Here is a 27,940-nt window from a genome sequence, read left to right as displayed (position 1 = left end):
CCGCCCACATCCACCTGTGCTGAATCCACCGTACCGTGAAGTCCGCCCGCCCGTCCGGACCGGGACGCGCTGACGTCGGTCCAGAAGGTGGAGGGTTATAAAAGGAAAAACTGCGCTCTTCCTCCCAGATCATAACGGTCTGAGTTTTTACAGACACGCAGCGCCTTTTCTTTCTCCTACTTCGCGAAGTTTTTTTTTTAATTTGTTTGTTTTTCTCGACTTTTCTCCAGAGATGAACAGAATTGCTTTTGTCTTCGTCGTCGGACTCGCCTTTGCAGTCGGTAAGGAGCGGCTGATTAATTTGATCAATGAAACGAAGATAACGGTGTTTCATCTGTCAGAGTTCATGCAGAAACGACAATTTATCAACTTTCCCCGCTGCTATTTACTACTTATTATTACAATTTGTGCCATAATTCGCCCCCAGGACAAGTTTGGAGGTTTTAAATTAAAATGAACAGTTTTACGCGTTTTTAGTTAATGAGGTCACATCATATATCATTTATGCAAAATACCACATTATTTCGTCTTCTTTTGTTTTCACATAAAATGATGAGTCAGAAATAAATAAGATCCAATCATAAAAAAAAGATACTTTAACCCAATTATGAATAAAACACCCTAAAGGATCACGTTTGGGTGTGGTCGTTTGACATGGAAGGTATTTTTTAAAAAGATTAATTGGATTTTGGTATCTGTAAGTAATTTTTTTTAGCATTAATTTATTTAGATGTTGCAAATAAAACGATTCTGATGGATTTTGCAAAGATTACATGGTTTTCATAAAGTCCCTTAAGGTTTTTAAAAACAAAAAACTGGCCACTTTATGAGGATTAACTAGCTAAGATGCAGATCCAACAAGTTGTCAACTCTGACCAGATAATTATTTTGACCAGATAATTTAATTTAGTTGCATCAGGAAGTTCTTTGAGTTTTAGAACTGGTCTCTGTTGATGCCATTGGAGAACAGATGAACCCATTTCATGCCCAACACTGTAACTTGAGGCTGTGCCAAGTAAAAATCTCCCACATCATTATTTGGCCACATCCGCTGGCTTGAACCAGTGACCAAAACTATGATGCATTCATGCTTCTGGTTGTTTACACCAAATTCTGGTCCAACTGTCTAAAAAACACGACTCATCAGACCAGGTAACGTTTTCCTAACCCTTTATTGGCCGGTTTGAAGAGGCTGTTCACACTGTAAGGTGACAGGAGAGGCACAAGGTGTGGCCTTTTCCTGTTTTAGCCCATCTGTTTTAAAGTTCAATGGCTATTTTATCCATTATGACTATTTTTATGTGGTTTTGTGTGAAAATTCTTGTAGCTTCATAAATTTCCAGGTCATCCCATTTGGCACCAACAATCAATTTATGTTCAGAGTCAGTTAAATATCCTTTCCTATTGGCCTCCTGCTGTTTTAGCCCCACCCCCTGCTGTTTTTGACCATTTTCTGTAGTTTTGTGTGAAAGTCCTTGTCAATAATTGGTTTCCTAGATCAGACCAACCCATCTGGCACCAACAATCATTTCATGTTCAAAGTCACTTAAATATCCTTTCCTATTGGTCTTGTGTTTTAGCCCATTTTCTCCAAAGTTCAATGGCTATTTTCTTTATTTCTGACCATTTCTTTGAGGTTTTGTGTGAAAATTCTTGTAGTTTCTTAAATTCTCAGATCAGACCATTTGGCACCATCAATCATTTCATGTTCAAAGTCATGTATATATTCTTTCTTCCCCGTATATTCGGTGTAGACATCAAGTTAGCTGCTGCCATATGAGTCTCTGAGCTGCTGTTTGTACGATCAACTGTGAGGTGTACCTAATAAAGTTTCCATTTAAATTATGGTAAATTGTGTCATCTGTGGTTGCAATTGGAAATTTAGGAGCTTCATTGCCTGAGGACTGAAACCGTTGCACTCCAGGTGATTTTATTTCAGATTTTATTTCGGGTGACAGGGAGATAAACAACAACACCAACAGGGAGGGGTGGGGTGTGTTTTCAGTTATTTTTCTTGCATCATAATGAATAAGCTGTAATCTTGAGGTTTGATTTTGAATATCAAGAAATGGCTTAAAATTACTCTGAGCAGACAGTTCAGAATAAGCAAATCTGTCTAATTTTACTTCTGGGAAAAACTTGTTTTGTTATTGGAAGTTTGGGGCATTTTTGCAATTCGAACTGGGTTAATTTTTTATGTAGTCTGCTTGAAACATCTTACTTAATTTACCAAAAATGTGTCAAATATAGTGGTGCTGTTATTTAATGATAAAAGATGAATAGGTGTTGCAGGAAAAGGTAAAAGAAGCTTGTTGTTGGTCCATGTTTTCTGAATGGGTAACATCATGCTGCGAGTTGTTGAGGGGCAACAAGAAATACGTTTTGAATTGTTTTTGTGGCTAACTGAAAAATTCCTCATTTCAAGTGTCCTACTTGGGTGAATGATAAAATGTACGGAAGCAGAGGTGGTCACCCCTCCCCCACTGCTTTCTGCAAATCGATGTTCAGTCTCCTTTTGAGCTAGTTTTAAATCTTTAGATTTCTTTCTTTTTTTGTTACAATTTTGGCACTAGGAAGTTGTTGATTTATTAGGCTAATGCTAACATCACCTGTTAATTTTATGTTTATTACAACTCCAATATATCAGATTACTCTATTGGTGTATTTTATTTACAAAGCATACATACGTAATCCTTATGTTTGTCTCAGGTCCAGTAGGTTGACATTCAGGTTCACTGTATTTATTCTAATAAAAGAGAAAATCAAGTTGGTGGTTAACTTTACTCCAGCAGCTTCTGCCCCTATATATTAAGTAAAATATAATAAATAACTCTAAACAAACTACAAAGCAATAGCTCCCAATGAGTTAGCAGTTAGCAGCAGTTAGCAGCAATTAGCAGCAGTTAGCATTTTAAAAATTAAACCTAGCTAAAATGGACAACATTAATAACACTTAAACATATACAAAACTTAGCAAGATTGCTCATAAAACACTTTATATTATTAAATTTGTCTAAAATATACATTAAAATATAAGATTTGTAAAGAAAACACAGAGCTAATTCTAACAGTTACTAACGGCAACAGAAAGCAGGGGAGGAGCTGTGAGTTACTGGTTGCTACGGTAACCATCAACTGTCAAGAGCAACGTAACAGAACTTAAAACACCAATAAATGACTGGAGAAACAATTTGTTGATTTAACAAAAATAAATAAACAAATTTTTGATAAACTTTGCATTTATAATTAAGCCCTCTTACACATAAACATAGTACAGAATAAATTACATAAAAAATATTTTTAAATCAAATGCTAATGAGAAGTCCAATCCAAACTTCAGTTTGAATCATCTACTGGGTAACTGCAGCTTTGTAGCATTAGTTTAATGAATAATAAAGAAATCACTTCTGGACATATTTGCTATGCTAAAGCTAACAGGTTGTTTATTTTGTAGGCTAAAGCTAATGTTGCTTGCTAACAACATTAGCTTTATGTGGTTTTCATGTTGTGGAAACCAATAAATCAGTCAGAAATTACTCATTCTATTAAAAAAACAGATTCAATGGTGTGAGTAATTGTAGTTGAATGACATATTTGCTAAGCTAAAGCTAGCAGTTTTTTTTATTGTGTAGGCTAAAGCTAATGTAGCTTGTTAATACATTTGCTAATTCCAATGTCTGGAGTCCAATAAATCAGTCAGATTATTGTTTTTTATTTCCAAAGCAAAATATAAACATACATAAACACAGTACACAATAAAGTAAATAAGAAATATTTTATAATCAAGTTTAACTTTATATGTTTCTTTAAAGATCCAATGTGAGTAACTGACTGATGAAACACGGAGCTCAGGTTTTTCTGCAGCCTGTGTTCTGCTGGATTCACTTTAATGCTGTTATTGCAGATCAGGGTGAGGCATCGGGTTTGAGGTTCGGTGCAGGTTTTTTCCACACTCTTTAAAATCAGTGAATCATGTCTCAGCTTGCCTGAAAAATTCCTCAACTTGTAAAAGTTGTTTTCTCAAATTCCTTAAACGCAGAGGAGCTTCAAATATACCATTTGTCCTGCATCCATTGTGTCCCGGTTTTGTTTTGTTCCTGGGATTCCTTCCACCATCTTGACTCATTCTCATATTTCACACCGTCAGAGGGCCCTGACCTCACTCTCACATTGCTGAGCTTAAATATGTTACTTTGTGACAGAAGATTGAGTCACAATTGCCAAAAATGATATGAGAATCGATGAGGAGGTCAGGTTTAGGGAAGTGGATGGTTTTAGCCATGTTGGCTAAACAATGTCACAGGCTACTGGGAGGTTTCCCCAAACAAGGACTGCCAGAAAAATAAGCACAAAGTTTCACCTCCGGGTAACTTTTAGGTTGTTATGTCACGACTTTTCCAGAGAAGGAATAAGAAAACAAGGTGGCTGTTGATTTAGTAGCTCTTCTGAGGAAGCCTTGGTTGTACTTTATGTCTAGTTACTTAAAAACTGTTTACTTTGTTGCTGCTTTATTGTGTTTGTACTTTAGTTTCTACTGCAAATCTCTTAATTCACTTGAAGTAAGTCAAAAGTTACTCATAAGCAACATTTCTGAAAAATATGAGTTTGTTTTAAGTACATAATCCCTTAATATGGATTGATTTAAAAACTTCTAGTTCCGCTGGTAGATTCTTTAATTTAATGTAATAAACTCCCAGTGGAGCTTTTACCTTGTTTGGATGAATTATTGAATTATTTAACTAAAACAAGCTGCTATATGTTGCAGAAATGTTACTTGTAAATAAACAAAACAAAAGAAACGACAAATGAAATGAGTTATTTAGTCTCTGTGAACAAAATTAACCTTCAAAAATTATCTAGTTGAGACCAAAACACCAAACTGAAAATTTTTATCAACAAGTTTTTGTTAGAAAGAGAAAACAATGAGTAAATTTTAATTTATTGTGCTATCAATAGATTTATTTCTTATTGTGACAGGTTTAAGTGTGCCAAGATATTTGCACTAGAAACTAGATTAAAATACTTGGTCAGATTTTGTGTTTTTGCAGTGCGGTTGTAGTGCAGTTTATAGTTTTCTATTATAAAAACATCTGAATTTTAACTTTTAGCATGAAATATGTTCTGTACAGATAATCTATTAGCAAACTAATTTAACAAATATTTTAAAAAATCTGTCAGATCATGCGGTTATTTAATTTCTGTTCAGTGTAGCCCACAGATTTAAAACTGGCTGATATTTGAAACTAATTATATTTTCACTAACATTAACAAAATAAAGTACAAATACCCCTTAGCATGATCCTGCCACTACCGTGTTTGGTAAACATTTCTCCAAAGATGTTTCAGGAAAAGCTTTTGTCTTAAATTTTCATCAATTTTAGAAAAATTTCTTTAAAAAAAAATAGATTTCTAATCTTCAATAATTATTTAATCAAATAAGAAAACAAAATATTTAATCAGCACCAATGCAGATTAAATTACCTCTGTTTGTTTTTTTAAATTGTAATGTACACATAATTATTTCCTCTTCAAAGAAGCTTTGGGAACGATGTTTGCTTAACATTTCACGTGATGATCTTGTTTACCCACTGACTGGACCTAAAATGTTTCCACAGTCTGACTCATGCAGCGCCTCTCCGTCTCCTCACAGCTCATTCTCAGAGTCAAACTTTACTGGATTATTTTGGATGTTGGGATCCAATCCCTCTGGGCTTCATCTGAACACAGAAACAAATATGTTGACACCCAAAACAGCGCTTGTTTCAACAGGAAGCAAACCGTTTTAGTGTTTGCAACACCAAAGCCCTCAGGTTTAACAGATGCATTATTGTTTTTCAAGGTGCCTAAAAGCTGACAAAATTATTCACTTTTGGTTTGATCATGAATTAAACTGGTCATTTAGTTTGTTCTTCATTTTAGTGTAATTAATTTAACTGTATCTGCTTTTATTTTGGCTGTCTTTTATGGGTTTTTTTCTCTGAAGAGTTCATTTTAGTTTTGTAGCTTGCAGTTCTGTTGACTGAACACCGGGGGGCAGCATAACACCAAGAACTCATTGGTGCCACACCTTTTATCAGAAACAGAAATGGTTTTTATTTAGACTTCTCTCCACATACAAAAAGAAAGTACAGCCTTTGTTAATGTTGGGGTGTAATTATATAAATCTGATCTTTACTGGGTTCTGAAATTATTCTAATCCAAGTTTAAGTTTTCAAAACTACACAAAAGATTCCACTTTGTCATCATTTATTAAATCAGTGGTTCCCAAAGATTTTCTGGGCCCCCCTATGGATTACAATAAAATCCCCCCCCCCCAAAATCAACTGGGCTCACACATCGCTCAACCAGACATAAACCGATACACATATTTTGTTTTCAAACTCCATTAAAGTTTATTTCACACTTCAGGTTGAAACAAATCAAACTACAAACCATCTTTACAGTGAAACACTTTTGTGTAACTGTTTTTTTTGGTTGTTTTTCTTTCATTCATCCGTACCGCTTCCCGCGCCCCCCCTGTAATGGCACTGTGACCCCCCTAGGGGGCGCGCCCCACACTTTGGGAACCACTGTATTAAATAAGCATGAAGCCATCATGGAGGGCCTTTCAGTGGATAAACCAAGTTCACCCAGGTAACATTTCTAAGTCCTGCTTGACAACTGATGACTTCACCTCGATGGTGTTACAAAATAAATTATCTACAAATGGAAAATTTTTAATTCTTCCTAAAGCAAAAAATGACAATTAAAAACTTTTATATGTGATTTATGTATAAAGTGTTTCCTTACACACATAAATAAAAACAACAGGTCATAATGACGAGGCTTTTAAAGACTGATTACAATGGAAATGGGCCGAGCGTCACGCAGCTTAGCGAATTGTTCATGGAAGAGCTTATTGTTATTTACAGAGAAACTAACAGGAAATGGTAGAAGAACCGGCCCAATCCAGTAACACCAACCAGGCCTCTAAACTTATTTACTTTACTTCTGTAGCTGTTTATGTGGTTGTCATGCTCGCAATTTAATATTTCTGAGTATTTAAACATTTATTTGTTGTTTTATATGATAGAAACGGATAGAAAAAACAGATCAAGACAAACTGATTCCTGCTTTATAGTGTTTGTAGCCAATTCACATCATCCGTCATTAGAAACGCCTTTAAAAGTTCATCTTAATTGAAGAGTTTAATCAGTAAATAAATACAAAACAATGTATTTGAAGCCACTGAATCAAAAACAGTTAAAAATTAATACAGTTTTAGTTCATCTTCATTTTAAATTCAGTTCTGGTCTTAAAATGAGATGGAAGTGAGTTTTCAAAGCTTACAACTCTTAACAGAATAAAAATTAAAACCTTTTCTGTTTAGTTTATCTATAAGTAAAGTTTTAATGCAAATAAAGTTAAGAATAGCTTTTCATTGAACAGTGTAAAGTTAATGACGATGGTTTAATTCTCAGGAATTATGAGTATCATATGATTATTTATATTATTTAGCTTAAAATAAAATAAAATGAGTCGGTTTGTTTTGTCTGGATATTTAAAAAAAAAAAAGGTTTAAATGTTTTTATACAAAACAACAACAACAAAAAAAACTTGCCCAGCCCATTTTCTAATTTAAGAAGTTTTGTTATTTAAGGAATGTCTCTTCCTGTTTCACGGTTCTGGAAATGACGTCTTAACTTTCCAGTAAAATCTAAGATTAATCTCATTTTCTTAACATTAAAACACTGTGGAGGATTTTAAGGGTAGATAAAACAGACGGGATGATTTCAGGCTTTCACATCCATAAAGTTGAAAAGTTTCTGTAAAAATGTTGCTATATTTGTTTCTGCTTAAATGTAAACAGGTGAAGAAAAACTACATGTGGGGAGAAAAGTATCTTGAGTAAGAGCAGCACTACTTCAATATATTTTTACTCAAGTAAAAAGGAAAAGGAAATTACTCAAGTAAGAGTAAGAAAGTATTTGGTATAAAGTCTATTCAAGTAACTGAACAAATTATCATTTAATATTTAAGAATTACATCATCAGACGAACCAAAATATAAAGTTAAGGAGAAATTTTGGTGTTTTAAAGACCAAAATGACAATAATTTATATAAGTAACAAAATTAGACAAAAATAAATAGTTTTCAAAGCTGAGTGTAAGTTTAATAAAAAACTAACTAAACTTTAACAGAAACTGCAGGTTTGTGTCTGTTTATGGTGAATTTTTGGTTAAAACATGTTTGTTTTTCATTCAGTGGGTAAATCCAGAAATTTTACTCAAGTAAGAGTAAAAATACTCATAAAAGTAATTTTAAAAAAAGTAAATGTAACAAACTGAGAAAATCCTCTGATCATCTGGTGAGAAATAAACAATGAATTTCCGCCTCGGGGAAACTATGTGCCTCGTTTTGAAAGAAACGTCTCGGGGAACAAAGCTCGCTTTGCGTCAGAGCGTGTTTGGACCCGACCCGAGACACGAAGGAGTGCCGGAGCGGGTCCGACCGGATCCAGAGACTGTAGAGGGAGGAGAGGCATGCGGCTCGTCCGGCTGCATTGCTGAGCGCTGAGGTCCTGCTGGGCACCGGGGCGGGTCCAGCAACCCGAAAGCACCTGACACTGTTTTCATCTCACTGCTCAGAAAATAACAAACGTATAAAGAAAATTACATTATTTTTGTTTTCTTGTGTTTCACCTACATTAGAGCGAATGTAGTCTCATTCATAAACTTGTATCTGGTTGCAAAAGCTTTAAATTCACTTCTTTACTTTTCATCGCATTAAATCAACTAATCAGTTTCTGGATAGTTTGAACTTTAGTTAAAATAACTAAATGTTTCAGTGACTGCAAAACAAGATTAAGTCATAAATATTGTCAATATTTTATATTTGTTTATTCACACCACAAATGTCACGGTGAATGTTTTATTTTTATTTATTTTATTATTTTAAAAAATATATTCTATGGACTACTTTTTGTCTCGAAAAACAGATTTTCTGAAATCATACAAACGTGACTAAAAAGATAATCCCATCAATAAGACTGAAAATGCAAAGTTAAATATATTTAGCAATATATCTGTATATATATTTGTATATAATGTATATAATATTGTATATTATACTTGTGATTGTTCTGTTTTCTTTAATCTATTTAATTTTCTTTTTGTGCTCTGGTGCCAGTCTCACTCTCTTTGTTCAAAGACAATAGAATAAGTTCAAGTCTAAAAATGAAATCAAATAAACAGATATTATTTACACGCTCCAGAAATAAATTATCAGCAGCAAAAAGATAAAATAAGTCGTCCAGTTGGACCAAAATACTCGGGTTACATGAGAACTGAAAATACAAACATGGTGGCAGCATCATGCTGTGGGATCCTTTCATTTAGCAGACAGGGAAGCTAAAAGAAAGAAAAACAAAAACTCAGACACAATGGAATGGTTTAGATTCATGGCCTAGTCAAAGTCCAATTTTTTACTGCTAAATTCAACTTGAAATTTGATGTCCATCTGCCTCCTACCCAATCTGAGCCGGAGATATTACGCAAAGATGACTTCCTGTTTCTAAATGTGAAATTCTCCACATTTTAAGGCCCAAACTTTCTGTGACGACGTTAAAACACAAAACATGAAAAAAACATTTCAGTTTCTTACAGTTTTCAGTCACATTTTTGCCCCAAAGCTTAAGCTGCTACATTCTTCACAAAATACATTTTTTAAGTGACAGTCGCACTAAAAAAACATCTTTTTGTCTCATCAGTGGTATGAAGTTGGACCGGATTTCATATCTACGTGTTTTCCTCGAAGGCCTCGTCAAGTTTCTAAGAAGTGCAGCACTTACTTATCCTTCAATCGGGTCCAAGTTTAACTCCTTTCGTTTTGTTTTTTACAACTCATTTATTGTTTTCTCCAGAAGTAGTTTCCTGTGTCGTATTTTACCACAAAAATATAAAAAATTAATAATTTAATTAACAGTTTCCAATAATCAAAGGTTGTTAAAGGTCTATTGTTAGGAAATGAAAACTATAAATTTGTTCTCATAATCAAAGTTTAACATTTTAGGAATTTAAAGTCAGTATTTCAAGTACAGCTCAACAGTGTTTACTTCACCATGATTAAATAAAATTAAAAATAAATAAAATCAGGATCGTTTGCGACTGTTTTGGTTTATTTTGTCCATATTTTAATCACAACATTTCCCATCAGCCATTGCTTCATTCATCCATTATGACTGCACTCAGATAAAACATTTCATTTTTTAAAGCGTTTTTTACATTTTTGTCCAGAACTCTGTGATCCAATCATCACAAAACGTACTTTTAAAAGTGGCACTGAAAGTGTTTCACCGCTTCGTCTTGACTGGTATGAAGTTGGACCGGCTTGCGTTCTGTCGGGTTTATTTCAGTTCCTGATCTACACTCTGAAGTTTCCAAGAACCAGAAAGTCTGTAGATCAGGGAATAAATTTTTAAACACTTTAGTTTATAAATCACTAAACGGCTTGGCACCAAAACACATTAAATATCAGCTTCTATGCAACACAAATCTAGAATGAACTAATCCAGAAACAGCCGAAACACTGATTTCTTTAAATAAATCTAAAATCCTTTTGCGTTTAATTCATAACTTGATAATAGATTAATTTGGTTACATTTACACTGCAGGCCTTAATATATTTTTGTATTGATGAAAAAGCTTTAGATCCATTGGCAGATTATTTCACGTTGTGTTGAAATTTCTGGGCGACACACTGAACTTTGATACACACTGCAAAAACACAAAAAGTATTTTTAGTCTAGTTTCTAGTGCGAGTATCTTAGTACACTTGAAATAAGACAAAACTAACTTAAAAGTAACTTTTCAACAAGATATAGAGTCTTGTTTTAGGCCAATAATTCCTTAATATTGATGAAAAGTTCTAGTTCCACTGGTGCCGTTACCTAGCAACGCCAGCCAAGCTCAAACAGTCACCTAGCAACCCAGTTCTAATTCCATTGGCAGATTATTTCACTAGAAACATGGGAAAATGTCTTGTTATAAGTTTATTTATTTATCTGCCAGTGGTACTAATATTTTTCCATCAATATTAAGGAATTGTTGTCTTATCTTGCTTGAAAGTTACTTCTAAGTTATTTTATAGTTTAAAGTTTGCTAAGATATTTGCACAAGCAATTAGACTAAAAATATTTGGTAAGATTTTGTGTTTTTCGCTTTGTGTTTATTTGGCTAAATCATTTCAGCCAAATAAATGTGGAACTCTGAAACCTGAGCTTGGGTTATTTTAACAAAAGAAATTGTAGAAATACAGTGAAATTTTCATATTTGTGAATAAACCAAAGAAAAACAATCATGCTTAAGGTTAAGTAGTGCACCATTTGTATCTCTGACTCATAAATCAGAACAAAGGGTCACAAAGGAAGGAACAGTCTGTAACTGTTTTGTTTAATGACGTACTTTCCATCAGTCACAAGACGCCGAGATGATAACTGGGCCGACTGGTTCCGCTAAGACATGCAGTTTTGTTATCTGTGTTTGGTCAAGCACACAATGTGTCAAACATGGCCGTAAACATGGCAACGAGCAACTCAAAATGGCGGCAGTGACAAATCCTGAATTAAAAAGAAATGGGTAAAAAAAACTGCTGGTAAAAAAACCAACTCTGTTTTATTCACATTTATAGTCGAGGATTTTTATGATTTTACAGTCAGACGATTTAACCCAGGGATGACCAAACTTTTAGTCAAAATCCACAAGTTGAAAGTATTCAGGTGCCAAAATTTTCCTTTTTCCCAAATTAATATCTCAAAAATATAATCTTTTAAATCTTTTTTGCCTGCACAACAATAAATAACACATCTAACATTTTACGTTTACGATTGTTTGGCCTTGTTGTTCTCCATTTTTATAGTCTATAAAATGTTTCCAGTTTATTCCCAAAATGTGAATTTTCATCAGCAATTGTTTTTTTTGATGACTAATGGATTTAGTCATTATATTTGACTAAATCCATTATATTCAGTCAAATATAATGGACTAATGTGTATAATTTTTAATAAAAACTTGCAACAACATTAAATAAAAACCGGTGTTTTACTTAACGTTCACGGTTCAAGAATATGAAAAACTCCATGGAAAATTTGATAGAGCCAAATTTTGATTGGAGACCTCACAGAATTAATCAAATGGCCACAGCTGGCCCATGCGCCGCACTTTGGACACCCCTGATTGACCCTTTTAGCAACACAAAGTGGTGTGTTTGTCCCTAAATTTGCATATTTTGGACACAAACATCGAGATGTGAGATGAAATCAGGTTGTATTGTTTCATTGCTTTAACAAAAGGTGTTAAAGTCACTGAATGTGAAAAGTCGGCAGCCAGAAAAGCTGCATTCTCCGTACTTCTTCCTGACAGTAAAACCAGTTCAATCCAGTTTGTTTTAAAGGTTTTTGTCCTTCACCAGCACCTGAACAGGAAGGAGGGGCAGTAAATGATCGGGAATTAAAAACTGCATGGCTGGTTTGAAGCACCAAAGTTCAAACCGTTTCTAAAGTAACTTCTGCTTAAGATGAACTTAAAAATAAAGTTTGATCTTAAAGGAAGGAAACAAATTGTATATGTTATTACTTTTTAGTTTATAAAGGCCCTTTTGTTGTAAAAACAGCAACAATTTCTTGCTTTAACACTTGAAATGTATCAAGTGTTAAACCCACTGGGTTGCTTGTCAGTGGAAAAAACCCAAAATGATTTGCAACTCATGAGTAAAATTTTGATTTTTTTCTAAACAAACGGCAACTAATCGTTTATTTTAATCCAACATCAATCAAAACTTGGATCAGGATGAATTACTTGTTAAATAAAACATTTTCCTCAATCTATTGTGGTATTAAGAGCTTCATGGCTCCAGGTGTTTTATTTATTTATGGTCTTTAGAGTTCAACTTCAGTTTTTAATGTAATTATAGCTGATTCGTCTCGCTGCTTCCTGCTTCTAAATTTGTAACAAATCCAACACGGAAATGTTTTATCTTGGGAAATCCCAAACTAAGTTTTATCTTGAGCTCATCAGTGTGTTTTTAGATCTTTTACATGCTAACATATCTTCCTTTTAATGTCATAATTTGTTTGTAAAGAAACCTTAAAGTCTTAAAACGTCTCTGGATATATTTTCTGTTTCTTGGCCTCTGGGAATTTAATTACAGATCTGGAGTAAGAGCGTTTTTTTATGTCAGGTTCATGTAATAAACTGTGTCCACAAGTAAAACTTGAATAGCAAGAAACATTTCCATGACACAGTTCACAGAGACTTCAGTTTCGAGAGAGATCATCCTGACACTGATGTACCTTTTGGCCTCCGGCTACCAGGATGAAACTCCTCTGTGGAATGAAGAAAAACCCGAATGTGAAACAATGTAATCCTTCTGCTAAACATCCAGTAACTCTCAACAACACAAAAGAAGAAAACGCAATCTGTCTAGCTACCTAGTTATCTATCTAGCTAGATAAATATCTAGCTAGATAGCCAGAAAAGGCTCAACTATCTAGATAGCTAGCTAGACAGTATCCTAACTGTCTAGCTAGCGCTTTAAATAGTTAGCCAGAAAAGGCTCAACGATCTAGATAGCCAAATAGCTCCCATCAGAAATCACCTAGTTATCTAGCTAGCTAGTTGTGCCATTTTTAACTATCTTGATAGTTAGCTAATTATATACCTATCTAGATGGTTAGCTAGCTCCCATCAGAAGTCACCTAGCTATCTATCTAGCTACATAGATTGCTAACTAGATGTTTTTCTACCTATTTTGACAGTTAGGTAAATGTCTAGTTAGCTCTCATCAGAGCTAGACACCCAATCCGTAAGCAGAGACTTTCTTTGTTATTTATCTAACCTATATATAAATCCAGTTGTTCTCTACTACTCTCATGGTTCTGTTCAAGAAAATTAGTAAACATAAAACTTTATGAAGTTGTGTTTAGTCTGCAAGATCTTTTTACAGGTGACACCAGACCCTGAGATTTATTTTTCATTCAAACTTAAGAAATAAGGAGATTATTAGTGATATTTAAAAAGATTTAATACCCAAAGATGCAGTGTGTAGTACAAACTCAGTTTAGATCCGTCATCGTTCAGCGCAGGGCTTCACTGAGCACATCTTAAGGATGACACCAAGTGAAGCAAATAATGGAGTGTGCATTTTGTTTTTATCTAGTTCTCTCTCTCTGCACCTTCTCATGATCAGTTTATCCAACACTATCTGCCAGTCTTATGTGCTCCGGTTATGTAAGTGTGCTGCAAGCAGATAAGAGAGCAAGAACACAGAATAATACATACTTAACAATGAAGAGAGACATGGAAGAAGCTATGGCGCCATTTAAAGTATGTTATAAAAAAAGGTGAAGAAGGTCATTGAAGGCCAAAGGTGAACTTTCTGGAATACGTTCAGAATGCTATGTGTAGCATGGTGGTGGCAGCATCATGTTGTGGGGTGGAGATTGATCCTAAACAAACAACCAGAGCTACAATTAAATTAAGTTTAGATTGATCAGTAGTGTCCAAACTTTTTCATAAAAAAAAAAATTTAATTAAAAAATTTGTCCCATTTATTATTTTAATAAAGATTTTATTGAAGCAAATATACTTTTTTTTAGATGCAAATAATAAAAAGGTTCAGGAATCTTTTCTAATAATTTTTTAATTTTATTTTTTATGGTGGGGTAAATTAAGTTACTGGATGTTTTGTGGCCCTATAATACAAAAACCTGGTCAATGAATAAGAAACTTGTGCTATACCAATTTTTGTTGTATTTTTAAGATGATTTTATTTGTCAGTAAAATTTTTCAATCTAAAAGAAATGTAAAAATTGTCCATTTGCCTCTAGAACTGTGGTTGGGAGGCCACAACAGATCATCCAGAGGGCCACAAATGGCCCCTTAACCGCACTCTGGACACCCTGGTTTAAATCAAAGCATGTTCATAAATAATTTTTAATTATGCGATTAATAAATTTTAAGAACCAATAATTTATAAGTTTTGTCTCAAATAATGTCCGTGTTTATTGTGACAGGTTTGTTATGGTTTCTTACTTTAGTTACCTTTTAAAAGATTGAGAGTTTCTGCTCTCTTCCTCCTTTTTGTTTTTTTAAATGAAACCTGTTAATTTCCTGCTCTGATCCAAATATGTGGCTCCCCTCTGTTGTCAGTAACTCGCTGTACAATCTGCTGCTGATCTATTTACAAGTAAACATTTTTTCTCTCTTCCTTCTTCCTCCTTTCTGTCTCTTTTCCCGAATCCTTGATTCCTCAAACCTAACAGGTCAAAACCTTCAATGCTACAAATGTAGCATCGGCCTGTGGAACGTCTGCCTCACCACAAAAACCACATGTGATGTCGGGCAGCACTGCTTCAGCGGCGAAGGGGGAACGGGTGAGTCACTCAGAAACGTCCTGCCATGTGATAATCTCTTAGACATTCACAACTGCATTCCTGATCTGTTGGGTGACTAATTTGTTTTTAAAGGAAATGTTTATCAACAGAACATGGTGGTATGGTTTCCTAGCATTAGCCCCACCAGTTCTTCCTCATACCCAGTAATTGGTTGGGCCGGCCTTTGTGGCTGCAGCAGCTGGCACCGAGTCGTTTTTATTACTGTGGAGGAATTTTGGAACATTTTTAGTCAACCATGTTGAACAGTAAGAGCATCTCAGCTGGATTTAAACCAATGCTTTGTCAAGGACACTCCACACTGCAAAAAACACAAAATCTTATCAAGTAACTTTGGTCTAGTTTCTAGGGCAAACATCTTGGTATACTCAAAATTAAAAGTAACTTTTAGGGAAGAAATAGACTCGTTTTAAGTAAATAATTCCTTCATATTGATGGAAAAATACTAGTAACTAGTAACTTATGACATGGAAAAAATGTCTTGTTACAAGTGAAATAATCTGCAAATGGAAAAAGTATCTTTTCATCAATGTTAAGAAATTATTTACTTAAAACAAAATAAGAATACGAAGAAAAGTATGAAATAAGACAAAACTAACTCAAAAGTAGATTTTCAACAAGATATTGCGACTTGTTTTAAATAAATAATTCCTTAATATTGATGAAAAAGTTCTAGTTGCACTGGAGCTGTCACCTAGCAACGGCAGCCATGCCAGCCCGTCACCTAGCAACCAAGTTCTAGTTCCACTGGCTGATTATTTGACTAAAAACATGAGGAAAATGTCTTGTTTTAAGTTAATTTATCTGCCAGTGGAACTAGAACTGTTTTATTAGGAATTGTTTACTTAAAATACGCCTCTATGTTTTGCTAAGTTACTTGTAATTTAATTTTGTCTTATTTCACGTGTACTAAGATATTTAAGCTAGAAACTAGACCAGGAATACTTGGTAAGATTTAGTGTTTTTGCAGGCCAAAACCTTAAACTTGTTTAATTTCAGAGGTGGATTGCTCTCAAATGTAACAGGAAGTGCACTTTCAGAAAAGATCCACAGAATATTTTCTGAATATTCAGAAAATGTTCTGAAGTTATCACTTCAGATGATGACTTCTGAAGTCATCAGATGTCATCACGTTTCCCTCTCGCCCCCCAAATATGAGGCAGCCATTTTGGTTCTTTATGCTCAGCAATGATTTTGGGTTTACAACTCTCTGATCTTCTGTCTTCAGGGAGTCTTACATTTATGTATGTAAAATGAAGGCCTTAAAATGTCTTAAATTCATTTAAAAATGTAAGTTGGCCTTAAATAACAACAGGTATTAAGTTTTGTTGTGGTAGAACTACTCAGTTTTAATTTTCTTGTGGGACTTTTGTCAAGGAAAAGTTTGACTCATCTTTGCGCTATAAGATTGTAAGCGGTCAGTAACTAGCTGCTAATATAGCAAGCTAGCAAGAACAAGCTAGCTTGAACAAAAAAAGATTGGAAATTAGAACTTAATTTGAGGGAAACCACTGCAGCTGAAATCAATTGACTCGGCTTTTATTCATATTATAATTTTTTTGTATTTTCAGCCAAATTTATAATTATCTTTATTATCATTTTTGCTAAACTTTATTTTTTGTTTTATTGTTTATTTACCTGTGATATAGTGAAGCACTTTGGTCAGCTGAGATTGTTGTAAATGTTCCATATAAATAAACTTTGACTTGACTTTTTTGCGATTAATCGTTTCAGCCCTAAATCAAACTCCTCTTTTTACTGCTGACCAGCTTTCTGCTTGTTTCCACTGACATTTTATCTCTATAGGTTTCTCCTAGCTTATCAGCAATAAACAGAGATGATGCTTATAACATCAATGCATTTTACAGCACTTAAAAAAATGTCCCATAAATAGCAACAAAAAAACCATGAAGATGATCAAGTTGTACTACTGGCTTAAAAACTCTGAAACAAATAATTTAAAAGTATCTAAGTATTTATATGTCTCTTTATCTGTTCATTTTTTGTTGTAGTTAAGTATTTTCATGAATTAAACAACCACATGGGTATAAAGTAGTTTTGTTTATAGGTGCATAATCAAAGTAAGAATGAGGAAAATAGAGATGTGAAGGCATGAAATGCAGTTACAAATTTAAAAAACAAACTGACCCTGATTCAGTTCGTTCACAAAATGTCAGCAGATATTTTATTATTATTGCTTTTTCCACATATATATAAACCTGAACCAGGATGTCAACTTGAATTCTGGTTACGATAAATTCTCTGATTCATGTTCCTGCCAGTCATCCTCACTTCCTTTCCTTCACAAAAACCTTCAAAATTACTAAATAAGGATGTCAAGATTTTAAAATCTTGTCATTTTCTTTTGCAATTATGTCTCCTGTGATGGTTTTAAATTTAAAGTCACTTGGAGTTAAACACTTTGCCACTGAAGGAAACACGCACAAGCAAAACAAGGTTTCATCTGCATGGTCGCTTCATGCATGTCTTAATGGCTCGCATGTCTTTGTGCAAACCGCGATGTGCAGCACGGCGACATAAATTAGAAGGAGGGAATCTGGGTTAACACACAACTATCATCTTCTGATAGATTAACTCGTTATTTTGAGAAAACCAACCAGAAATTAACTGATTGGTTTAAGAAAACCAATGGGAAATTAACTCATTATCTTGAGAAAACCATCAAAAAATTAATTAAAATTAATTAAACCATTGGAAAATGAATGCGTTATCTTGAGAAAACCATCAGGCAATTAACTCATACAAAAATCAGAAACTTAACTCAAACCATCAGAAAATTAACTTTTTTTTTTGAGAAAACCATTGGGGGACAGGTATATGCAGAAAATGTCTGCTCCCACCTTCTGTACGATACACAAAAAATCCCAAATACTTTATTTTTAACAACTAAAATGACTATAAGCATGACTTAAATACAGAAGAAGGCCCCAAGTTGAACAACTTTCATTGAAACGAATTGAAAATAGATTTACTGGTTGATGGTCAATCCTAAATTGTGTTTTTTATTCTTCTACAGGTGATTTGAAAATCAAAATGAAGGGCTGCCTTGATCTGGCAAAATGCAACAAGACGGAGAACGTGAACTTGCCCGGCACCTCCAACACCACCATGTACACCATGCTCAAAACCTGCTGCAACACCAACCTGTGCAACGCGGCACCAGGCCTGCCCGGCGCCTCCGCCCTCAGCCTGGCAGCTGTCACCATGTTTTCTCTTCTTGCAGCCAACTTCATGGTTTAATAATCCAGAAAAAAGAGCTAACAGACACATAGCACCATGATACATGTTCTAGCACTAGACCTTTGTTTTTCATGCATGTTTTAAAGTGATCTTTGCATCGTTTAAGTTCCTAAATCCCTCAAAAATAAAATGTTAGATGGAAATTAAGTTAAATTCAAATTGAACTTTTACAAATTCTGTTTTCACATGTATTTTTTTAAAAAGATTTTGTATTGAAATGTAAACGTTTTGCTCTTGTTGGAACAGATTTAAGCCTTGGTGATTGGATATATTTAGCTAAAATAAACAGGAAGTTGTTAGTTTACTTCTGCCTAAATATAGAAAAAGAAAATCCACAAACAACACATTTATACCAAGTGTTAAAAACATACAAATCAAGTTTTATGTTATCACAAAAATGATTTTTTTAAAGACATATTTAACCGTTTTTCAGCAATTACCTTGACTAGCTTGGCCAAACTAAGCTATTGTAAAATGACAGAACAAAATGCTATTTGTTTTTGAGGTGGTGCACTAATTTTGGGGGAAAAAATGAGCTTTGTTTACATTTAATCTTAGAAACCAAAAACTAAAATACTTCTGACTTACTCTTGCTTTAGCTGAAAAGATTTTAACTCTCTTCTTAGGAGCCAAAATAAGTAGGAAAATGCTGGTTTGCTTTCCTGTGAATGTAGAAAAAGTTTGCCTTTCAGTCTTACTTGTGACATATATTCCACTTTTCTTTATTCATCTTTTTAAAAAGGCATGCCAGGTTATTTCTGGTCACACAAATACACTTTCAGAGTCGGATTAGGTTTTCTGCGTTTGGTTTAACTGAGTTAGATTAGCTAATCTAATGTAAGCTAAATGCACTAACAGACGTTTCCCAAAATGCAGTTTGTTTTTAATGACATGTATTATTAATTCAAAGTAAAAAGGAGCTAAATACGCATTTCTATGTCAATTTATTATGTTAGAAACTGGAAACTTGATCTTAAATTTAAGATTTTCTTGACCAGTGACTTACAAAACAGCTAGCTTACTAGCTAACTCACAATACAGAAAAAAACGCATATCTTTCTATCGCAATGTGACACATATTCCAAGTATTTAAGAGAGAAAACTGAGGTTATTTTTGCAAACAAAACGACAGATAAGTAATTGTCATTCTCAGTAGCTAGCTGTTAAACATGCTAAGCTAAGCTAATGACAGATATTACATAAAGTACGATATATTTTAGTTTTAAGATTAGAATAAGATTTGCAAAGTATTTCTTTCTGCTGATTTCAAAATAAAATTAATGCTGTAGAAACAAAAAAGAACGGGTTTGGTCTTTAAACATTTCTTTTTGTATTTCTGGTTGGTGGTTGTTTTCATTTTAGCGCCCCATCTTTCTTTTCCTGCTATCTTAAAAATTATTAATAATTTTAAAAAACACATGACTCCATCAGTTTTATTTAACTTCTTGATGTTTGTGTCAAAGTTATACATTTACACCGGTTGATCAGAAACTGTAGGATGAAAGTTTTTAGATGTTTTTTTTAAAGTTTTGTTCAGCATATTTAGGTTGCGTTTCATTTAAAGTGTACTCATTTATTTACAGTTAACTTTCTCTTTTTTATGTTGCTTTTCCTTCTGTGGACGTTTCCTCAATATTTTCAAAATCAGAAATTTGTATCAAACTTTAAGGTGAAATGTTTCTTTGTAAAATTGTATTTGACAAAGGTGAATAAAATTGGAAAATGGGAAAGAATGAGCTGTGCAGTATTTGTTTCAAGGTGTTATCTAAACAAAATCACCATGGAGACGTTCCCAGACTGACCAGCTCTTCCAGTATGACATAAACACGACTCGCCTGTATGGAAAATATATGTCAGAAATCTGAAATTATTCAACATTTTGATGAATAACTGAGTCAGGACTAACCAGACATAGAGAAAAACATGTATTGGAAAGTGGGTGAAATTAATGTTTTGAAGTTTTTATACAAATATAAAATACATGTAAAAAATTAAAGAAAATTCACATCTATATATGAACACACTCACCATTAGGAGCACTTTGAAGTTCTTAGTTACACTTGTGTTATTTAGTTTGGTATAAAGAGACAGAGGTTCAGTAGAAAACCTTAAAACATTTTATGAAACGTCTGTACACAGGTTCTGGTGATCCCAGCGTTCCCAGCAACATCTTACCAAAACAAAAAACACAACTAATGAATCTATTAATATAAAAAAGTCATTTTTCTAAGACAAAAATCCAGTTTGAATAAATTATGACAAATTTTACACTTTTTCTGAAATTATTTAGAAAAAGTCCAAATATTAAATTCACAATTTCGATAATGTCAGCTTACTTTCTTTTTCTTTTTTTCCCCATAGCAATTATTTTAAAGCTTTGTATAACTTCCATAATTTAAAAAAATTCTATATATATATATAGAATTTTTTTTTAACTCAACCACAAATTTTATTAAGACATGTTTTAGAATGAGAGGAGAAATAATTTTTTCTTCAAATAAAGTTAATCGGTTTGTCATCTCCTAAATGAGTAGGAATCTAATCTTATTTTTTCTTCTATCTAAATAAAACAAACATATTGTTAAAAAAGTATCAGAACATTTCAGATTCTTATAAAGTTGTTCTTGGTATCATATATTTCTCCACTGAGGCTCCACACTCCCTCAGCCGCTCCTTTATTTAAAAGTACAAAAGAAAGAAAAGATGCTAATCCACTCATCCCACACCCTGCTGCTATATATTTTTATAAATTGCTTCCTTCACTAATTGACTCGTTACTTCTGACCTCCTGCAGCCTCTGATCGTCTAAGGACTCTATTTTCATCTTTGAGCCAAAACCCAAACACCGAATCAAGATGGGAAAACTGTTTTTTGGTTTTGTTGTAGCCATTGCATCCTTGGCTCTGGGTAAGAAACATTTACTTCTTGAATTGAATTGTAATATTGTCATATTAACTTTTATGATAATTGTTGCTAATGTTTGAAAAATAAGAATCAGTTTATTCAAAAGAGTCAAGCAGAGATAATGAGTTAATGGCAAGAAAACCATAAAGTATATCTGGAAAACGTCCAATCTCAGCTTCCGTAGTCAAAGGTTGGCACAATCCAACACAATCAATCTGAACCAAGTTTACTTTTCACAAACAGTTGCTCAGTATTCCAACAACATGTCTCCATTTTCAAAATATTCAGACCAAACCAGAAGATTTTTCTAATCAGTAAAACCTGTAGAGATAACTGTGTCTACATTGTTTCTTTGTTGGGCCTACACTGCAAAAACACAAAATCTTACCAAGTATTTTTGGTCTAGTTTCTAGTGCGACTATCTTAGCACCCTGGAAAGAAGACAAAACTGACTTAAAAGTAACTTTTCATCAAGAAATATGATCTTGTTTTAGGTCAATATTGATGAAAATGTATTAGTTCCACTGGAAGATAAATTAACTTATAACAAGACATTTTTTTTCTACATGTTTTTAATGAAATAATCTGCCAGTGGAACTAGAACTGGGTTGCTAGGCAACGGGCTGGGCTTGGCTGGCGTTGCTAGGTAACAGCGCCAGTGGAGCTAGAACATTTTCATCAAAATTATAAGAAATTATTTATTAAAACAAGCCTCTGTGTCTTGGTTAAAACTTACTTTTGAGTTAGTTTTGTCTTATTTCAAGTGTGCTAAGATATTTGCACTAAAACTAGACTAAAATTACTTGGTACATTTTGTGTTTTTGCAGTGTGTTAGGCAGAAACTTCAACACAATGCGAAATTTAACCACTGAAGGAGTGAAACACAACTGTAATCTACAAGTAGAAGGAATAATTTTCTTTTAGTACTAGGTGTGAATCAAGATATTTCATAATCAGATTTTATTTTTTTTAAATTACCTACTTTAGCTTTTTATGTAGCAGAGTTTGATGTAGAAATATCTGGAAATAGCAAAATGACAAAATGAAAAATCCTGAAAGACGTTACTTATTATTTGAGGTATGCAGAGGGTGAGGCTGAATTTGTTTCTGCTGCACCTCAAACAGGGTTTGGTCCAGCAGTTACTTTAAAAGTATTACTAATAAGCTGACGTCATACATTTCTAAAAATAGGGATGAGAAAATATGCCATTCTCAACGTTTTAAACTAAAGCAAAGAAAATAAAAATGAAAATACACTTTGTTTTGTTTGCAGAGCTTCAAAATGTGGATTAAATATTATCCGACAGTTATTGAGGTGGTGCTTGACTGGTTTTGACGACACCTCATATTAAGGTGCAGTCAGCCGGACATTTTAAGCCGAAACCAAAAACAATAAAGGGACGAAATTAAACTCCACCAATGAGAGTTCATTTCAAACCATTACACAAAACTCAACTTCAAATCAGAAAGTTATTTCAAACTAATTGTAAACAAGAAAGACTTCAACAATAGAATAAAATGTTCCTCAAGGATGAAGCATTGAAAGCTAAAGTTAGCAAAGATCTACAAGATAATCTTGATGTTTTTACTCTTTGATAATTAAGGTTTTAATTAAACTTTAATATGTTTCTGTGTCTTTTTCAGTGGATTCACTGATCTGCAACAAATGCTCCGTTAGCGTGTTCGGCTTCTGCTTGAACTCCTCCAACGAGACCTGCACTGGAAACGACACGGTCTGCTACACCGGGAAAGCCAGTCAGTAACCCTCTTAAAGCTTAAAAAATGTTTCGCTCACGATTAGCAATAACGCCACACTCACATCAGGGCTTTCTGACGTAAAATTAATGAAAACTTTACATTTTCCCTGCAGATTTTCCTTCCATCTCGAGTTTCAACGGCTTCACCAACCAGGGCTGCAGGGTGAACGACGCTAGCTGCAACAAAACCACGTCGGCAACTCTGCTGGGCGTCACCTACAACACCACGATCTCCTGCTGCAGTTCGGACCGGTGCAACCCCGTCACGCTGAGCGGCGCCCCCACCACCAAGATGACCTTCACCGCCGCCATCACCGGAGCCGTCCTGGCCTCCTTCCTGGGAAGCATGTTGTAATCAGATTACAACATGCTATCAGCTACTGTTAGCTTCTCAAACTAAATCCCCATCCAATGTAAATCTATAAGCAGTAAATCCACTCATTTATATGTTCAGGCTTTGTTCTCGTCAGATCATGGAAGTTGATCAATGTGATGTTTCAAGGAAACGTTGAGCTCGTAAATCTTTCATGATGCCGGTTTGAATATTTTTGAGTCTAAATGTATTTAACCTTCTGAAATAAAATAAATCTACATAAATCCTAATAGTCTCAGTTTCATAAATACTTACTTTACTTAACTTGATCTGGTTGATTGTTGGGGAGTTAATAACCTTTTAAAGTCCAAATAAATGGAACATGCATAAAAAAAACTATCCTAACTTTTTAAAGTTAATTAAATCTGCAGGATTCAGCGGTTTTTATACATATACATACATAATACTTTTGATTTAGTTTAGTTGCAGCTTTACAAATGAGTCCAACAAAGAGCAGACATTAGAAAAAGTCATATGTGTAATAGTCAAGTAAAATTAGATGTTGCATTAAAATCTGCAAAATATACAATTGAGAAGAAGAAAAAACTAAATGATGGTAAGAAACTTTCTTTAGTTTCATGTTTTCACTAATGGAGGCAAAAATTGTGTTTTCATTGGAGATCGTTTTCACATCCTGAAGCTCTGAGAATCTTTATTTCTTAATTATATTTAACTTTTTTAAAATACAGACTGTCTCATTAAGATCCAAGATCTCATTTACAAGAGAGACCAGTTTAGATTCTGGTAAATAGTTTGCAGCATCTAGGAAAAGTGACTCTGGCTCAGACATAACTTTTATTTGGATCATTTCTTCCTACCACAGGGTTTTGATACAAAACACCAGGATAATCTAACATGTCATCTGCACCTGATGTGTTTCTCTTAGTGTTTTCAGAGCAAATTTTCTGCATGCTAAGTAAATATTTGTTAGAAATTAAAGAAATATTTTTGCAGGATAAAACAAATTTAACTCAGAATCTCACAAAACATCACGATTAGTCTTTTATCGCATCTTATCTCTACTTTTTTCTCAAAAACAAAACAAACAACCGTTTAGGTTGAAACTAACAAACTAATAACAATTTAAAATGTGTTATTGGGCCTGAGATGCTCTGATTCTGACTCTGTGAAGAGAGTAATGAACAGATTTATAAATACTTTTCCTTATATGTGGTGACAGCGCTCAGATTAAAGGGAGTCTATCGTTTCAGCTGCAGCCAAAAACCCAGAAAAGAAACAACAAAGCTGCCTGTCAATGCTGTGATGATGTCAGTGTCAGTCATTGTGTTTTAGCCTGATTGTACTTGTTCATATCAGAACAGTATAATTATGAGCACCTGACAAGATCAACTGGTTTTCTATATAACTAGTATAACAAAGATAACAAAGCTATAATAAAGCTATTCAAAGATTTCTTACTTACTATAATAAGTAAGTAATACCAATAAAAACCTTCAAAACAAAACACAAACAAAAAATAATGAATGTGCTTAGCTGTTTTTATAAACCAATCCATCTTAGCTAGCTAGTTTATGCGGAGAAAACCTAGACAAAAAACATAAATATACACTTTTAAAAATGTAATTAAAAAATTAAACCATAAATTAATGTTTTTTAAAAGAAACCATGCTTGACAAAAATGGCGGCTTACATTTTGAGACAGTAATCTCGGGTATTTTGGTATTTTCTCAGGACAAAATAATTACACAGCAGCCAAAATACCAAAAAAATGAGGTCAAGTTCCTTTGAACATTTTTAAAAACCTCTAACAAAGCTGAAAAATTCTCATTTTTGTCTTATTACGAGGCTCCACACCCCATAACATCCGAACCCCACCCTTCATGTGTGTATATATAAATCTCTGACTTTGCTTCCAGTCTCATCACTTCTGACGTCTGACAGCAGCTTGGTACCTGACAGGAAATTACCTTCTACCCTAAAGGATCTAAACCAGGAAGCAAACAACAGACAGAGATGGGAAAGCTCCTTTTTGCCGTTGTTGTGGCCATTTTTTCCTTTGCTTTAGGTAATAATTACTTATTCTAATAAAACACAATTTGCCATGTTTGTAGGCAGGAGAAAAACTGCTTTATTTTTAAAAAAGATATGTTTTAAACTTGAATTTGACTGTTTTCTATATTTACAACAATGCAAAGTTATGAACAATAATCAGGAAAGTTAACCGTCTTATTTTAATGTCTGAGAATATTCTTTAAACTCAAAGAAAGAAAAGTAATTCACCCATTGCAATCAGGATGAATTTAATTTCTTTCCAGCTTTATTGTGTCAAAAAAAGTTTTAATAAAAAAGAAAGAAAACATGAAAACTATTTAGTAGAGCCAATAAATCTGAATAAAATTGCATTGTGTAAAATGGATGAAAGGTATCAGATGACGTCTAATTTGCTTTGACCGCACCTCAAATTAAGGTGCGGCTGGCCGGATATGTTAAGGAAATACCAATGACACTATGAAGCTGAGAACAAGCCTTATTTCAAATCAGCATCATTTCCCACGAAGGGGAAGCTTTTCTTAACAGTAGATGTTATTTGTTATTTAAGTTTTTAATTAAACTGTTATTTTTCCATGTCTTCTGTTTCAGTGGAGTCATTGATCTGCAACAAATGCTCCGTTAGCGTGTTTGGCGTCTGCTTGAACGCCAATAATGTGACCTGTGGCACCAACGAAACCGTCTGCTACACTGGAAAAGCAAGTAAGTAACTTTCTTATTGCTTAAAGAAATATTTAGCTCACAATTACCAGTTGGTGACGCAAAATTAATGCAAAACCTTACATCTTCTCCGTAGGTTTTCCTACCATCACAAGCTTTGGTGGCTTCAGCAACCAGGGTTGCAGTGCAAACGATGATACCTGCAACAAAACCACGTCGGCAACTCTGCTGGGCGTCACCTACAACACCACGATCGCCTGCTGCAGTTCGGACCGGTGCAACCCCGTCACGCTGAGCGGCGCCCCGACCACCAAGATGTCAGCCGCCATCACCGGAGCAGTCCTGGTCTCTGTCCTGGGAAGCATGTTGTAATCAGATTACAACTTGCTATTAGCTACATGTAGCTTCTCAAGCTAAGCCCCTATCAAATGTAAATCTACAAGCAATAAACCGACTGATTCATAAGTTCAGTCTATGTTCTCGTCAGATCATGGAAGTTGATCAATGGGATCATTGAGATTGTAAATTTTTAATGATGCCGGATTGTTATGTTTAATCAAAACGTACTTATTTTTCTATTCTATCTAATAAAGTAAATCTCTACATAAATACTTAAAGTTTGTGACTCTAACTTGACTTTAATTTGCTTGACTTGAAGTCAACAGCAGGAATGATGGGGAGTTTCTACAAGGCTACATTTATCCAACATTTTAAATTAATCACATAAAAGTGAGAATAAAAAAAAGAATTTCACTTGAGGTGTTTCCATTAAATAAGAAAATAAATTACAATCACAAGAGAATAAGTTATTAAAAGTCATCCCAGCACTAGATGTAAAGAGTTAAATTCATAATTCAGCCAAACACCTTTAACTTGAGAACGTCTCAAACCTGAAACATGCAGAGCGGATCCAGCTGGTTCTGATGCTTTTTTTGGTTCTCAGATGAGAAGTACCAAGCAATGCATGTTGCTTGGTACTTCCTTTCTTTTATGGGACCTAAGAAACATCAGGCCAGGTGTTATTGTTTCTGATGGGTTGTTTGGCTTCTAGTAGATGTTTTTAGATCCATTTGTGTTAAAGAATCTGAGACCACCAGCAGGGCCGTGCAGAGACCTTTGGAGGGGCAGGGGCTCAAATTTAAAAAAGGGGCACATTGAACAAAAACTCTATACTACAACATAGCAACAACCCATATTAATCAAGAATCTAATTGGATCCTACTATATCATTGCCATCATGCGGGGAAATGCAAAGCAAATATAGTCTATATTTTCCCCAACAGGTATAAAGTTTCTGTTTCTGCTGCTGACAGTCCTGGAGGGCTGAGCTGATCTGAGACTGTAGCTGTTAAACAGACCAGAGGAGAGAAGGTCAAAGGTTATAGAGTTATGAAATAAGCAAAATTGCTGCCATTTTACTAATTAAGCCCTAATAATTTCTATTTAACCTCTAGAACAACCTGGCTGCAGACTGATTTATAGATCAAAAAGCTCAAAGGGGTTAACTCTATATAATAGTTTCATGTTAAACTTCTAGATCTAGAATTA

At 34.1% G+C, this 27,940-nt stretch overlaps 2 protein-coding genes across 4 annotated transcripts; both read left to right on the top strand.

Annotated features, from left to right (window-relative positions):
- Positions 1-20: 20 nt before the first annotated feature.
- Positions 21-24,049, top strand: LOC114155596 (prostate stem cell antigen-like). Of its 3 annotated transcripts, none has more exons than XM_028035558.1 (3): positions 21-281; positions 23,237-23,347; positions 23,463-23,939. In XM_028035558.1, exons 1-3 carry the CDS (start codon positions 233-235, stop codon positions 23,702-23,704), a joined length of 402 nt encoding a protein of 133 aa, XP_027891359.1. In that variant the 5' UTR covers positions 21-232; the 3' UTR covers positions 23,705-23,939. The 3 variants fall into 3 exon arrangements, with proteins under 3 accessions (XP_027891359.1, XP_027891360.1, XP_027891358.1); XM_028035559.1 differs by lacking the exons at positions 23,237-23,347; positions 23,463-23,939 and adding exons at positions 15,299-15,409; positions 18,465-20,421 and having other exon boundaries at positions 91-281; XM_028035557.1 differs by lacking the exon at positions 21-281 and adding an exon at positions 21,416-21,595 and having other exon boundaries at positions 23,463-24,049.
- Positions 24,050-25,584: 1,535 nt separating this feature from the next.
- LOC114155598 (sperm acrosome membrane-associated protein 4-like) lies at positions 25,585-27,003 on the top strand. The gene is made up of 3 exons (XM_028035560.1): positions 25,585-25,748; positions 26,324-26,434; positions 26,529-27,003. The coding sequence occupies exons 1-3, from the start codon at positions 25,697-25,699 to the stop codon at positions 26,762-26,764; spliced, it is 399 nt and encodes a 132-aa protein (XP_027891361.1). The 5' UTR covers positions 25,585-25,696; the 3' UTR covers positions 26,765-27,003.
- Positions 27,004-27,940: the final 937 nt, after the last annotated feature.

This window comes from Xiphophorus couchianus, chromosome 13 (genome assembly GCF_001444195.1).
Source record: "Xiphophorus couchianus chromosome 13, X_couchianus-1.0, whole genome shotgun sequence".
NCBI lineage: Eukaryota > Metazoa > Chordata > Actinopteri > Cyprinodontiformes > Poeciliidae > Xiphophorus > Xiphophorus couchianus.
Note: the sequence above shows the minus strand (reverse complement) of the source record. Positions and strands in the feature narration are given on the sequence as shown.

What these genes read in the sequence shown, in the direction of transcription:
- LOC114155596 (XM_028035557.1), top strand. Translation starts at nt 21,544, where the DNA reads ATGGGAAAACTGTTTTTTGGTTTTGTTGTAGCCATTGCATCCTTGGCT. An exon ending in CATTGCATCCTTGGCTCTGG is followed by an intron (nt 21,596 to 23,236) that starts GTAAGAAACATT and finishes TGTCTTTTTCAG; the next exon opens with TGGATTCACTGATCTGCAAC. An exon ending in CTGCTACACCGGGAAAGCCA is followed by an intron (nt 23,348 to 23,462) that starts GTCAGTAACCCT and finishes TTTTCCCTGCAG; the next exon opens with ATTTTCCTTCCATCTCGAGT.
- LOC114155598 (XM_028035560.1), top strand. Translation starts at nt 25,697, where the DNA reads ATGGGAAAGCTCCTTTTTGCCGTTGTTGTGGCCATTTTTTCCTTTGCT. An exon ending in CATTTTTTCCTTTGCTTTAG is followed by an intron (nt 25,749 to 26,323) that starts GTAATAATTACT and finishes CTTCTGTTTCAG; the next exon opens with TGGAGTCATTGATCTGCAAC. An exon ending in CTGCTACACTGGAAAAGCAA is followed by an intron (nt 26,435 to 26,528) that starts GTAAGTAACTTT and finishes TCTTCTCCGTAG; the next exon opens with GTTTTCCTACCATCACAAGC.